At 36.7% G+C, this 15761-nt stretch overlaps 1 protein-coding gene across 2 annotated transcripts in view; it reads left to right on the top strand.

Annotated features, from left to right (window-relative positions):
• The window catches only part of VPS8 (VPS8 subunit of CORVET complex), a 295718-nt gene that overhangs the window by 87363 nt on the left and 192594 nt on the right, over positions 1 to 15761 (top strand). For both annotated transcript variants that reach the window (XM_070372173.1, XM_070372165.1), the window contains exons 22-24: positions 5293 to 5515; positions 9736 to 9825; positions 13085 to 13136. In XM_070372173.1, coding sequence (XP_070228274.1) covers positions 5293 to 5515; positions 9736 to 9825; positions 13085 to 13136 — 365 coding nt within the window. The remainder of the gene's footprint in view (positions 1 to 5292; positions 5516 to 9735; positions 9826 to 13084; positions 13137 to 15761) is intronic.

Below are 15761 nucleotides of genomic sequence, written 5' to 3'. Positions count from 1 at the left end.
GTGTTAGGATGATGCTCTTGCTCCCTTCAGTCTCTGAATTTGTAATTATCGCATCATCAAAGCTGAGTTCTTCACATTTTTTAATTGTTAAATTGATAGGTCAGAAAGTGAATTTGGTAATTTTCTCTGTCAATTTGAAGTTATGAATGATAAACTCCAAATAGGATCTTTAATATGAGTATTAAAAGTTATGTAGAAGACTTTTTTGATGGCCCTCTGTTATTCAGAATGAATTTTTTTCTGCTACACTCTCTGTAGGGAGCTAAGTTTGAAGTAATAAACATCTGTTTTGAAATTAGCCCTTCCAGGAAACAAAGTCTGCACCCTGAAGAGTAATGCCTAAGTACAGAGAGAAACACAAGAGCCAAAAACTTTTTTTTGTATGTACTTTTCTTTCTCACTCTTTCTCTGATACTCTAATAAATATTCTCCCAGGATGATGAGAAAATGTCTTAGAATTTTGTTTTTATTTGAAGTTATAGATGCAGATAGGAGTTGCTGAGTTATGTTTTTCTTGCTTCTTTATTATAGCCTCTTACTGGTTAAGAAAGAAACGTAGTTTTGCCGTTAATCTTACCAGCACTGCATGCTGCAGTTTGTCACAGGAGTGCCTTATTTGTCAACTTTTATGCTCTGGTTACTGAATTTTTAGCTCTTTAATTCTCCTCCAGACTTTTTGTGCTGAGCTGAAATATATAATTATCTTTCCTAGCATGTTGTTTTTAACAACACATTACAGAGTGCTGCTGCTGCGTCGCTTCAGTCATGTCCGACTCTGTGCGACCCCATAGACGGCCGCCAACCAGGCTTCCCGTCCCTGCTATTCTCCAGGCAAGAACACTGGAGTGGGTTGCCATTTCCTTCTCCAATGCATGAAAGTGAAAAGTGAAAGTGAAGTCGCTCAGTCGTGTCCGACTCTAGCGACCCCACGAACTGCAGCCTATCAGGCTCTTCCGTCCACGGGATTTTCTAGGCAAAAGTACTGGAGTGGGGTGCCATTGCCTTCTCCGATTACAGAGTGCAAGGGCTAGCAAATACAACATTTTCCTTAAATTCATTAGAGTTACTTTGTTACTCTTATTTTATCTTTCTTATAGTAAAGCTTCATTAATCTCAGTTTCTTTTACTTGGCTACTAGTTGGTAATCACAAAAATGTAATGGACTATTGATTTAAAATGAAACTAACATGAAAAATACTCCAATAAATGTAAAGCAAAGGGGAAAATGATGCAAAAATTACATTTGTGGCTATGAGAAAAAAAATTAATGGATACAGACCCCCCCAATATTACAAATGCTGTTTATTGAAAAGCAGCATAAAGCAAACCTAGAGCCTATTATACAAAGTGAAGTGAGAAATACAAATACCTTATATTAATGCATATATATGGAATCTAGAAAGATGGTACTGATGAACATACCTACAGGGCAGCAATGGAGATGCAGACATAGAGAACAGGCTTTTGGACGAAGTAGGGGAGAGAGAAGGTGAGATGATTTCAGAGTGTAGCACTGAAGCATGCTTACCATATGTAAAGTATATGGCCAGTGAGAATTTGCTGTATGATACAGGGAACCCAAAGCCGATGCTCTGTGACAACCCAGAGGGATGGGATGGGGAGGGAGGTTTAAGAGGGAGGGGACACATGTATACCTATTGTCGATTCATGTTGATATATGGCAGAAACCATCACAATATTGTAAAGTAATTGTCTTCCATTAAAAATAAAATAAAAGTCTATTGGGACTTCCCTGATGGTCCAGTGGCTAAGACTCCAGTGCAGGGGTCCCAGGTTCGATCCCTGGTTGAGGAGCTAAATCTCACATGCTGCAACTAAGACCTAGCACAGCAAAATTTAAAAAAAAAAAAAAAAATCAGTAAAATAAAAGACTGTTAAAAAAAAAAAAGAAAGCAATGTGGGGTTCTGTGCAGTTGTAGCCAGTCCATTTATCATTTGTCCCCTTCCAGGACTTCAGGTGAGGCAAGTCCCCATCCCATTACTTTCAGAATCTACTCTTCTCCTTTTTGTGGAACTTGTCATAAAAGACCACATCTGTGGATGAACCATCTACCACTTTTCACAGCTGACGTGAGGCACATACTGTAATTACATATGTGTAATATGTAAATATGTAAAGATTACACACTTAGCAAATAAATAAGTAATCAATCAATCCTAACAGATAAATAGAATTAGCACAGTTACTGTATTTAAAAAAGAGAGAATTAAAGAATCAGTGAATTATATGTCAGTACATTGTATGCATGGAAACATGGATTGCCAGTCATCAGAGAACTGAAAAGTTACATTGTTTAATTTATAATTAAATTATATGGGGAAAAAAACCCAAAGACAATTGTCCATTGAAACTGTTGAAATTATACATTGCTGATGGCTATGTGGATTGGTGCTGTGATGCTTTTTGGAGATAATTTATTTTTTTTTAAATTTTATTTATTTTTTAATTGGTGAAACATTGCTTTACAATTTTGTGTTGGTTTCTGCTATACAACAACATGAATCAGCCATAATTATGTATATGTAAAATATCCCCTCCTCCCTTCCCTCCCCTCCCCCATCCCACCCCTCTGTGTCTCCGCAGAGTGGCAGGCTGGGCTCCCTGTATTATTTAGCAACTTCTCATTATCTGTTTTACACATGATAGTCTATGTATGTCAGTGCTGTTTTCTCAATTTGCCCCACTCTCACCTTCCCCCACCTTCCCGTCAACAGGTCTGTTCTCTACTAGGTTCATCAGTGTATTATTTTTCTAGATTCCATATATATGTGTGTGTGTGAATATACAATACTTGTTTTTCTCTTTCTGACTCACTTCACTCTATATAAGAAACTCTAGGTTCATCCACCTCTCTACAACTGACTCAAATTCATTCCTTTTTATGGCTGAGTAATATTCCATTGTTTAAATGTACCACAACTTCATTATCCATTCATCTGTTGATGGACATCTGGGTTGCTTCCGTGTCCTGGCTATTGAAGATGTTGCTGCAGTGATCATTGGGTATATGTGTCTTTTTGAATTGTGGTTTTCTTAGGGTATATGCCCAGTACTGGCACTGCTGGGTCATATGGTAGATTTATTCTTCGTTTCTAAAGGAGTCTTCATACTGTTTTCCTTAATGACTGTATCAGTTTACATTCCCATCAGCAGTGCAGGAGGGTTCCCTTTTCTCCACATCCTCTCCAGCATTTATTTGTAAATTTTTTGATGATGGCCATTCTGACTGGTGTGAGATGGTACCTCATTGTAGTTTTGGTTTGCGTTTCTCTAATAATGAGCAGTATTGAGCATCTTTTCATGTGTTTATTGGCCATCTTTATGTCTTCTTTGGAGAAATGTGTTTATTGGTCTTCTGCCCTTAATTTGATTGGGTTGTTTGTTTTTCTGATACTGAGCTATATGACTACTTACATATTTTGGAGATTAACTCTTTATCAGTTGCTTCATTTGCAATTATTTTTTCCCATTCTAAGGGTTGTCTTTACACCTTGTTTATAGTTTCCTTTGCTGTGCAAAAGCTTTTAGGTTTTTTTAGGTCCCATTTGTTTGTTTTGGTTTTTATTTCCATTAGTCTAGTAGGTGGGTCAGAGAGAATCTTGCTGTTATTTAGGTCAAAGTGTGTACAGCCTATGTTTTCCTCTAAGAGCTTTATAGTTTCTGGCCTTACATTTAAGTTTTTAATCCATTTTGAGTTTATTTTTGTGTATGGTGTTAGAAGTGTTCAAATCTCATTCTTTGACACTTAGGTGTCCAGTTTTCCTAGCACCATTTAAATGCCACACTTTTTTTTTTTGTATCTTTTGACTTTAAATAAATTTCTAAAAGTAGAATGACTAAGGAATTATTAATAAGTACCCCAAATGGAAAGACTACGTAAGGAGTTGTTCACTTACTCATAATAGTGAAATAGTAGAAATAAGTGTTATCCTACAGGAATAGCTAAATAAATTCTGATGTTTCGGCATATTGACACATAAGTTAGACAAAATGATAATTTTAAAAAGTGACTAGAAGCTTAGAGGGAAAAGGCAATAGCATCCCACTCCAGTACTGTTGCCTGGAAAATCCCATGGATGGAGGAGCCTGGTGGGCTGCAGTCCTTGGGGTTGCTAAGAGTCGGACACAACTGAGCAACTTCACTTTCACTTTCCACTTTCATGCATTGGAGAAGGAAATGGCAACCCACTCCAGTGTTCTTGCCTGGAGAATCCCAGGGACGGAGAAGCCTGGTAGGCTGCAGTCCATGGGGTCACACAGAGTCGGACACGACTGAAGCGACTTAGCAGCAGCAGAAACTTAGAATAATGCTTATCATATAATTGCATAAAACAAAATTCAGATTATATCAATGATGAATATAACTCTAAAATTATTTCCGGGGATTTCCCTGGTGGTTCAGTGGTTAAGACTTCACATTCCAGTGCAGGGGATGCATGTTCAGTTCCTGATCAGGGAGCTGAGATCGCATCTCTTTGACCAAGATGCCTCTTGGTCAAAAATCCAATAATAAATAAAAATAAAAATAAACAGATGCAATATTGTAATAAATTCAATAAAGACTTTAAAAATGGTCCACATAAAAGAAATCTTTAAAAGAAGTAAAGTTATTCTTTGCAGAAGAAATCGAAATAAATAAAACAACTATTGAGTGTGGCAGCATTTGATTAATTACATTTTTTTAAATTTCTGCAATAAAAGTTTTCAGCCATGTTTTTAAAATATTGAACATTTTCTTTTTCCTTTCTCTCAATTATCACTACCTGAACCCTTTGGGGAAGCAAGGGGCAAGAACTAGATAAAGAAGCAAATTGGCCATGCAGATTAGATGGGAAGATTTAGATACCAGGAAAGAGGAAAGGATAAATTGTGAATAGTCCATCTAATTTTTTTCTGTTTCATCATAGTCTCTGTACTACCTGCTCTCATATTGGTATTGTCTTTAAGAAGCAGTGTGTCATAAGGGATTCAGCACAGAGTTTAGGCCTGAAGACTGATTCAAATTCTGACTCCATCCCCTTGTTAGCTAACTGACTTCCAGCAAATTATTTAACTTACTCAACAATTTAAATTAAAAAATATTGGGCAAATTAATTAGGATAGTATATATATTATGAGATTTTTCTAAACATAAAGCTCTATGCAAATATTGTTACTATTTTTAGTAAACTTGGAAGTTGAAATAGGAGAAAGATGAGATATACTTAGTAGACTGAATTTCATGGATGGTTGGAATGTTCCTAAAAGTATTTTTCCCCATTCTGTTACAGGGATCTTTTATTTAGCCAGGTGTATGACAAATTAAGTGAAAATTCAGTGGCCAAAGGAGTGTTTCTGGAGTGCCTTGAACCATATATTTTAAGTGATAAATTGGTGGGGATCACACCCCAGGTGATGAAAGACTTGATTGTTCATTTCCAAGATAAAAAGTTAATGGAAAATGTGGAAGCCCTCATTGTGCATATGGATATCACCAGCCTAGATATTCAGCAGGTGAGTTTATAGGCAGTCTACTAAATTATGGAATAGACATCATTCCTTTATTGATTATATTTATCTGATTTTATTGGGCCTCACTCTATCAACCCCAATTATTTTTGAGCACTTTTTGGTAATAAGAGGTCTCATAAACTTGTATTTGTCAGTATATTTCTTTGAAGTGTTCTTTATTGAGAGCTAGATTAGAAAATCCTGCAAGCCTTTGGTTTCTTTGACAGCCCCCAGACCTCTTAGCATAGAGTTTATATTTGGTAGTTGCTCAGTAAATGATTATTGGCTTATCCTCCTTCATCAGTTTGTTCACTACTACAGTTTTCATCCTGCAAATGAATTTCAACTATAAGTACTTTCACATGAATAATAGAATATTTTTACTTTAGAGAGTATGAAGCCATTTTTTTGAAAAGTTAGTTTATATGTCCAGAGTTGATAACTTTCATACATTGTTTTGAAATACAAAGCATAGTATAAGAAGCAAATTTTTGGACATTTTAGCTTGATTAGCCAACCTGCTGTTTGATAAAATGCTTTTAGTATATCTGAGGTCTCCAGAACAAGTTTTAAGTCCTTAATTGAGGAGCAAATATGTATCTGACCTAGGACACTTCACTAACTCTTTAGTTTCACATTAGTCCAATTATGAGCAAAGGCACAAAGATACCAAGGGGCTGAGCCCTATGATCTAAAATATGAGTGACTTGCAAAGTTAGAAGGACCAATAGGTTATTTTTTTTTTTAATGTGCAAAATCACATGGAAATGAAGTTTTTGAAAAATGATTATTGTTTTCTTCCTGGAAGCTCTGTATGAATGCCTGTGAGTTTGCAAAAACCAGTTCCTCTTCTATATATGCCTTTCTATCACGTGGGTAAGTTGGCATAATCTTCACATCTGACATTAGGTCCATTGATTTGAGAGCATGTTATCTTTCTAGCTTTATTTACCTGTCACTGATACAAGAGAAATTTCTAATTTCTTCTCCTTTCAACATTTTTAGCTTTTCTCTGAAACTGGGTTAATATATCTACTCTTTTTCATGTTAAAAAAGCAGTTTAAACAATCTCCCCCTCAGATTACTTTCTCTCTGTATCAAACCTTCCCCTTCTTCCTCTTGCCTTACCACCACATCTAATTTCCCCCTTGCAGCCAGATTCCTTCCTTCCCCCGCTCTTTCTCTCCTTTCTTTCCCACACTTTGAAAGTATCTTTTAGATTGCTTCTTCCATTTCATTCACATCTTAATAATTCTTCAACTTTGCTTTCACTAGAGTCTGTAATGACCTCCATGTCCACTATATCAAATGGTATTTCCCAAATTCCTTCAACAGCTTTTATTCATTAATTCAAGAAGAATTTATTGAGTGAAAGCCTCTGAGTGTGCTTTCATGAACCTAGTGGACAAGGCTCATAAGGCCAACATTAGCAAAAAAAAAAGTTTGACAGTAAAAGACAAACAAATAAACAAACCAAAAATATCCAAGACAAGTGTTCTGTTAAAAGTCAAACAGGTAAAGAGAGAATGAGAGACTATCTTAGATTGTTATAGAAAACTTTCTTGAGAAAATAGCATTGAGTCTGATTGATTCTGGAATCTGAATGGCAAGAGGAATTAGTAATGCAAAGATCTTGGAGGAGAAGATTGTTACAGGTAAAAGCAACAGCTGATGCAAAAAAGCAAAAAAGCAAAAAAAAAAAGATATGCCTTGGGTATTAACATGCTTAGTCACTCAGTCATGTCTGACTCTTTATGACCCTATGGACTGTAGCCCACCAGGCTCCTCTGTCCATAGGATTCTCCAGGCAAGAATACTGAAGTGGGTTGCCATGCCCTCCTTCAGGGGATCTTTCTGACCCAGGAATTGAACCCAAGTCTCCTGTATCTCCTGCATTGTGGTCAGATTCTTTATCATTGAGCCACAGGGGAAGCCCTTCGGTGTTAAAGTTACAAATGAAGGAAAAACAACTTGATTGAAAAAGAGAGGTAGCCCTTTCAGGGCAGGGTACAGATTTTTCTATTTTATTCTGAGTGTTATGTGAAATCATCAAATGATTTTAAATGAGATTACTCTGATTTGCTTATGGGTAGCAGAATGACAGATGGGGAAGTAGAGAAGTAGAGAAGAAGCAAGGAAATTGGTTAAGAGCTAGTCAAAAGGAGGTATACTGGCCAGAGATGGTAGTGGTGAAGTGAAGAGAGATGGTTTGACTTTGGGTATATTTTGGAGGTAGAACTCATTTTCTGATGAATCAGACCTGAAGGTGTGGAAGGAGAGAATTTAAGACTCTTGCCTAATATTTTGGCTTGAGAAGCAAGGTGGATAGTAATTCCTTTAAGAAGATTAGAAGACTGGGATAGATCTGAGTGTAGGAGAGAAAATCAGGAGGTATATTTTGCAGTTTTGAGATACTACTAGACATAGACATTTAGGTGACGATATCAAGTCAGTGGTTGAATATGTGGGTCAGAGGGGAGGCTAGGGAAGCTATAAAGATATGTATGACCTTGACACTGGCTGAGAGGAGGAGAAGAGGACCCAGAACGTGCCTTTGTCTGGAAAAACTCCCATGACACCTCACTTCCATTTTCCCTCTGAACCTCTTTGGCTGTTCCTTACCATTCCCCTTTTTTGACCTCTGCTCTTCTACTTCAGTCTTCTCCTGTCACTCACTACTATAATTTAGCTCTCATAGGAACAGAGTGTGATGTACTACATACTTCAAGTCAGAGCTTCGCAGGTGACTCAGTGGTTAAAAAAAAAAAACCCACCTGCCAATGCAGGAGACATGGATTCAATTCCTGGGTCAGGAAGATCCCCTGGAGGAGGAAATGACAACCCACTCCAGTGTTGTTGCCTGGAAAATTCCGTAGACAGAGGAGCCTGGTAGGCTATAGTCCATGGGGTTGCAAAGAGTTGAACACGACTGAGCAACTGAACTTGATCCTTCCAGTCATCTCTGTTCCTCTTTCTATTTTCTCAAATTGATTTCTCTTCATCCTTAACCACTTCAAGCTCCTTTCCTCCTTTCTGCTCCTTCTGCCTGCAAAACCCCTTGTTTTCTCCTCTGCCTTTGGCTTACATACATGCATCTCTTGTTCAGTCACTCAGTCGTGTCTGACTCTGCGACCGCATGGACTTCAGCACTCCAGGCTTCTCTGTGCTCTACCATCTCCCAGAGTTTGCTCATACTTATGTCTGTTGAATTGGTGATGCCACCCAACTGTCTCATCCTCTGTCACCCCTTCTCCTCTAGTCTTCAGTCTTTCCCAGCATTGGGGTCTTTTTCATTGAGTTAGCTCTTCACATCAGGTGGCCAAAGTATTGGAGCTTCAGCATCACTCCTTCCAGTGAATATTCAGGGTTGGTTTCCTTTAGGATTGACTGGTTTGATCTCCTTGCTGTCCAAGGGACTCTCAAAAGTCTTCTCCAGGACCACATTTCGAAGGCATCAATTCTTTGGCACTCAGCCTTTTTTATTGTCCAGCTCTCACATCCATACGTAACTACTGGAAAAACCATAGCTTTGACTATATGAAACTTTGACGACAAAGTAATGTCTCTGCTTTTTAATAGGCTGCCTAGGTTTGTCATAGCTTTTCTTCCAAGAAGCAAGCGTCTTTTAATTTCATGTATCCGTTAGGTCCTAACTTAAATATTGCTCCCTCAGGGATGACCTTCTGAATACTCCAGACCAAGACAGTTTCCTTTATAGACTTAACACATTTGTAAATGAACTATTTGCATAATTGAGTATCTTCCCCAAGTCATAATTCACTTACCATTTTGTGTCCCTTCTTTTGGTGAGTGTCCAGGATGAATGGAAGCACTGTCAGGGTAGAGACTAGATCTGGATTTGTCTTATGTATTATCCCAATGCCAAGGAGAGGATCTGAATATAAATGTTTGGTAAATATTTGTAGAACTAGTGACCAAAGGTAGAATGGATATGGAAAGGGGGAGGATAGAGAAGAAATAAAATCATATATTGGAGGATGTTTAAAAGTAGCTATTATACTATTTAAAGTAACATCGAACCTACAACAGCTCTTACCCTGGCATTGTGTTTGAGTACTTTAATTTCAGATTTTTTTTTCAGAGAAGGAATAAGAAAAATTAGGAAAGAGAATTCAAAATCTTCCCCATAATTAAAGCTTTGAGGAAAATAATTGGTGAGACTTACTAAATTGTATGGACCAAGCAACATTTCCTTTTTACAGATAGTTCTCATGTGTTGGGAAAATCGACTATATGATGCTATGATCTATGTCTACAACAGAGGCATGAATGAATTTATTAGTCCAATGGAGGTAAGATTCTTCCTAATTTGTACACATATTTAATATTGTCTATTAATGTTTTTTCGCTTCTCTCCATTTGCTTTGAATAGTTTGTTTTCATCCAGTCACTTTAAATTGTCTTGTAGGTTTATTAGACTTGCACCCATTGTTGTTCAGGACTTTAGATAGTCTTTATAATTTTACACCTTCATATACGTATATGCCATTTCATTCTTTTTATCTGCATAAGTAGGTGTTTAAATCCCAGGGAACAATAGATAAAAGCCTGTGAGACTCTACGTTTTTTTTCTAAAAGATTTTCATATTATTGTAGCTTTTCCAAAAGTTATAAGAAATTTATTCTATACTATGGAATAATTATTTAATTATTATTTATTAATAATGAATAATTATTCAATTCTATAGTAGAGTAATACTCTATTACTCTATATGGAGTAATGGTACGATTGAGTAATGCTGTTTTGTAGCTGTATTCTGCTAGGGGAAACTCCTGAAAATGGTGAGAGGTCATTATTTATTAATAGCTAATTTGTTGCTTTTCCCATTTCAGGATTTTCTAGCATTCATTAGAATTTCTTATTATCCTTACCATTAGAAAAGAGCACCTAAAAATCTTTTGGGTTTATTTTTAAAAGAAACAAACCTGTCTCCATCATGTTAGTTCCTTTAAATTTGAAGACAGAATTAAGGGTTATAGATTGTGCGTATGTCAGGAAGATCCCCTGGAAGAGGAAATGGCAACGTACTCCAGTATTCTTGCCTGAAGAATCCCATGGACAGAGGAGCCTGGTGGGCTACGGTCCATAGAGTCTCAAAGAGTCAGACATGACCGAAGGGACTTAGCACACATGCAGTGCCCTGCCAGCCCACCGTGTTATTACAGTAACTGCATTACCTGGGTCAGAAGATCAGGCGTCTCTGGAAGGCATCCAGTCAGCATTTTTGCATATTTAATAAACATCTGAAAGCATTTACAGTATTATTTAAGTCAGCAGTCATTCCATGATATTTCAGTTTTCTTTTCACTTGGAAGGTGAATATCCCTTTAGTTCATAACTCCTTAAGTTTTGTGTACTTCTTTTCTCTTGGTCATTTTCCAGAAGAGTGCCACAGCCTTCCCGCACTGGTTTTGATTTTGATTGTCTGTGTTTCAAATTTGAACACCTCTCAGCTGCCTCTTCAGTGAGGTCCATGACCTCTGTGCATGCAAAAATGTTCTCCATTTTTAAACCACAATTACACTATTAAACCACAATTAGAAATAATTAATGCAGTTTCTAGTTTCTCTCAAAATAATCCCTGCAAACAGATTCTGATTTGATGCATTGTATGTTGTGATAAAAATGGTTGTGGGGTTTTGTTATTGCTGCTTTTGAAGTTTCTGTTTTGTGTGGATTTTTTATTGCTCAGAATCTGGTTTGTATTTATAGCTATGCATCTCAGATGGAACACTTTACTGTTGAGGTTGCCTTGTTTTTTGTTGAGTAGTTTTCAAGTTTAATGACTTTCAGCAGGAGCTTGGTGTTTGTTGTTAAATAGTTATTTGGAGATTTTAGCAGTGGGAAGTTAGAGGCATCCTGTAATTGCCCTTTTATAATTCTCTGCCTGTAAAGAAATCACTATTTAGTGTTTAAAGTTTAGTTACTTCAGTTTAAAGAGGTCCAAATTAAAAGAATCTGAAAAGAATAGATACGTGTATATGTATAACTAAAGCACTTTGCTGGACACCTGAAACTAACACTGTTGTAGCCATGCGTTCCGGGAAGCAAGCTCACTCAGAAGGACAGTGCAGACAGTGGAGTGCCGTTTATTACACCAGTGGGCCCAAGGCAGAGTCTCCTCTTAGCCAAGGACCCCGACCGACTTTTGTGAAAACCTTATATACCTTAAGTGTACTGCTCAAGCCCACATCCCCACATTCCTTAAACCTAGACTGGAAAGTGTTAAGGGGAGATACAATCAGGTTACAGCCATGATTCATAATCAGAAGGGTCGGCTAGTTATACATTGTAGCCTACACCAGTGGGTGTCATAAAGATTACAAAGGTGATTGACTACATAGGGGATTATTACATTCTTTTTGGCAACGGGAATTCTTGGTTTGGAATCTGGTGTTTATCAGTCCAAGAGGCCAGTTTGGCCGTAGGTATGTTATCCCCTTGGCTACCAGGCACATAAGTCCAAAGCTCACTGAAAGTGCAAGATGGAGCTTCCTTCTTTTTCAAGATGGAGTCAGCTCAGTCTGTTCCTTTCCTCCCTCAACACAACACTGTAAATCAACTGTACTCTAATGTGAACTAAAACTTAAAAAAAAAAAGAAACTGTATTGCCTTTTGAAATTTTCTAGTTTTTCTAGAATGAAAGACAGTGTCATCATACTTGAGATGATTACCATAGTCTCTGAAATCTTTCCTTAGTTCTAGTTTTGGCTGCTTCTAACATAATAGTGCCTTGTGTTGGGAGGGAAAACTTTTTCTCTACCAACTGAAATCCGAATGGTGGGGAGAAGACTGTGAATTAACTGACAGTGAACAGATTGACAGAGTAAAAGACAAGGTTTCTTCACACTTGTACTGGGAGAACTCAGAAATGAGTGAATCGCTAAACAGCCAGAGGGAGAGGCTTATCTACCAGTTTAATGAAACTTGGGATGTGAGGGGGGAGGGATTTAGTTTTCCTTGGAAAATATGAAGAGCTTTATTGGGGTTTTGGATACTAATGAATAGTTGGATTTGCCCCACTTCCCAGCGCTAAGGGCCTGTCTTCTCCCAAAACAGTAAACTCCCTCCCAGGAAGGCCAGCGTAGTTGGCCTACAAGAAAATACAAGAAAATCTTATATTTTCATAGGCTCTGCTTCCATTTCAATGTCTTTTTCTGTGGCTGCTGATTGTTCACATGTTTTCAGCTTACAGTAATCTTATTGTTTTGGTGGGCTACTAATCCTTTGATTTGCTTACTATTTTTAAAAGAATAAAGCTCTTTTAGGAGTCTGAGGATAGCTTATATTAGAAATAATGTTCTCAACAAAGACTTTCTTCTAACTGGTATTTGTTAAATGGTTTCTTTCAGTGAGGAATATGACAACAATGATTATTTCCTAGTGATTCTACTGAAACAGTTTATGTCCACATTAAAAGTTTTTGTATTTAATCTTAATAGCAAATGACTAATTCAATCAGAGAAAGGCGATTATAGCATAAGATTTTAATAATTTTTTGAAATATTTTTTTAAAGATGATGTTGATTGTTCTATTAATTTTCATGCAGAAACTTTTCAGAGTCATTGCACCTCCTTTGAATGCAGGAAAGACGCTAACAGGTATTAATTTTCTAAGCCTTAATGTTTTTCTCTTTTTTGTGTTTAAAAATATTATTTAAATAACACAGATTTCACCAATTTTATGTGTACAGTGTAAATTTTGATAATTGTACATGATCATGTAACAACTGACATATTCAAATTGTAGAAGGAGCTATATAATTCCACACTAAAAGGTTTCCTTCTGTCCCTTGTACTCTGCTTCCCATAGTCCCATCCCCTGGCAATTTCTGACCTACTGTTTTTTTTTTTTTTTAACTACTGTTCATGTAAATAGAATTACATAGTATTTAGTTTTGGTGTTTTATTTATTTCAGTTAGCACAGTGTTTTTGAGATTCATCCTTGTTGTTGCATATATAATTTTGTTCCCTTTAGTTGCTGAAAATGGTAATCCATTGTCATTGGTTTATCTATTCATCAGTTGAAGGATCCATTTGCTTCTGTTTTGGAGCTGTTATAAGTAATGCTGCTCCATCTGTGAATGAGTTTTGTTATGTTTTTAATTAAACTTTTTATTATGAGGAAATTGTAGATTCACATGCAATGGTATGAAATGACCCAGAGATCCTGCATACTGTTTACCCATTTTCCCTCAGTGGTAACATTTTTTTTTTTTTTCTTCCAGTTTTATTGAGATACAATTGACATACAACACTGAATAAGTTTAGGGTGTACAGCATAATGATTTGATTTACATACACCATGAAATGATTATCATGATAAGTTTACTGAACATCCATCATCTCACATAGCAGTGGTAACATTTTACAAAACTAAAGCAGAGTATCACAACCAAGTAGTCACACTGATACAGTCACAGTACAGAACAGTTTCATCACCACAGGTATCCCTTATGTTGTTCTTATCCCCCATTGCTGACCCATAGCTGTGAATAAGTTTTCTTGGGCATGTGTTCATTCTTCTTGGACAGCTATCTAGAATTAGAATGGATGGATTGTATAGTAAATATATGTTTTACTTTCTGAAGTATTGCTGTTTGGTTTTTCAAAATGAGTATACCGTTTTACATTCCCATCAGCAGTACGAGAGAGTTCTGATAGCTCCATATCTTTGCAAGCACTTGGTGTTGTCAGTCTTTAAAAATATTTAGCCATTCTAAGTGGGTGGATAATGGTATCTCATTGTGGTTTAAATTTTTATTTCCCTCATGGTTAGTGATGTTCAGCATCTTTTCTTGTGCTTTTGCCCATTCACGTATTTTTTGTTTTTTGTATGAGTCATCCATTTAAATCTTTTAGCACTTTCTAGAAAGGTAGAGAAGAGATGTTATTTGACTTCGTATTATTGAATTCTGGGTGTGTGAAATCTCCACCAGAGCCTTTTAGAGTCCTTATGTAGTCTGGATATAAGGCCTTTTTAAGTATGTGTTTCACAAAATTTTGTGCCCAGTCTATTGCTTACTGTTTTGTTTTCTTAACCATGTTTTTAAAGAACAAAAGTTTTCAGTCCTCATGAGGTCCGTTTTATTATTTTGTTTTTCTGTAGTTTTTGACTTTTGGTGTTCTGTTTAAGAAATCTTTGTCCAACTCAACATCATAAAGATTTTATCTTTTGTTTGCTTCTAGAGATAAAATAGTTTTAATATTTCTGTTCAGTTTTGTAATACATTTTGAGTCAGTTTTCATATATGATGCAAGGTGAAGTTCAGGGACTTTTCCCTCTGTAGTTATCAGTTAGTTCCTCTACCATTTTTTGAAAAGATTATCTTGTTTCTATTGAATTATCTGCACACCTTTTGTGAAAAAATTGTTTTTGCAAAAAATTGATTTTTGTCAAAAGTCAACTGACTGTATGAGTTTATTTCCAAACTTTCTGCTACATTCCATTGGCCTGTATGTCAGTGCTTAGTTGCTTCAGTTGTGTCCAACTCTGCGACCCTATGGACTGTATCCCACCAGGCTCCTCTGTCCATGGGGTTCCTCCAGGCAAGAATACTGGAGTGGGTTGTCATTTCCTCCTCCAGGGGATCTTCTCAACCGAGGGATCGAACTCGTGTCTCTTACCTCTCCTGCATTGGCAGGCAGGTTCTTAGCCACTAGTGCCACCTGAGAAGCCCAGTGCCAATATACACTGTCTTGATTGTAACTTTGTAGTAGGTCTTAAAATCAGGTATCTTTAGTCTTCCAGCTTTATTCTTTTTCAGAATAAAAGGCCCTTTGCCTTCCTGAATGACCTTTAAAAATCCGCTTATCAGTTTCTTTTAAAAAGCTTACTTGAATTTTGTTTGGGGTTGCATTGATTCTTAGGTTAGTTTTGGTGGGGAGGGGATTGCCATCTTAATGTAGAGTCTTCTAACCTATGGATATATATTTTCCATTTATTTTGGTCTTTTAAAATCAGTTTATTTTCTCAACTTCTGCAGAAAGACAGCTGAGACTTTGATAAAGATTGCTTTGAATTGATAGATCAATTTGGGGAGAAGATTGCTTTGAATTGATAGATCAATTTGGGGACTGTTGCTATTTTAGCATTATTACATCTTCCAGTTCCATGAACACGGTCTATCTTTCCATTTGTTTGGTCTTGTTTAATTTCTTTCAGTGTTGCAATTTTCAGTGTACAAGTCATATACTTCTTCTTTTGCTGAATCTATTCCTAGCTT

Source organism: Bos mutus, chromosome 1 (assembly GCF_027580195.1).
Source record: "Bos mutus isolate GX-2022 chromosome 1, NWIPB_WYAK_1.1, whole genome shotgun sequence".
Classification (NCBI taxonomy): Eukaryota; Metazoa; Chordata; class Mammalia; order Artiodactyla; family Bovidae; genus Bos; species Bos mutus.
Note: the sequence above shows the minus strand (reverse complement) of the source record. Positions and strands in the feature narration are given on the sequence as shown.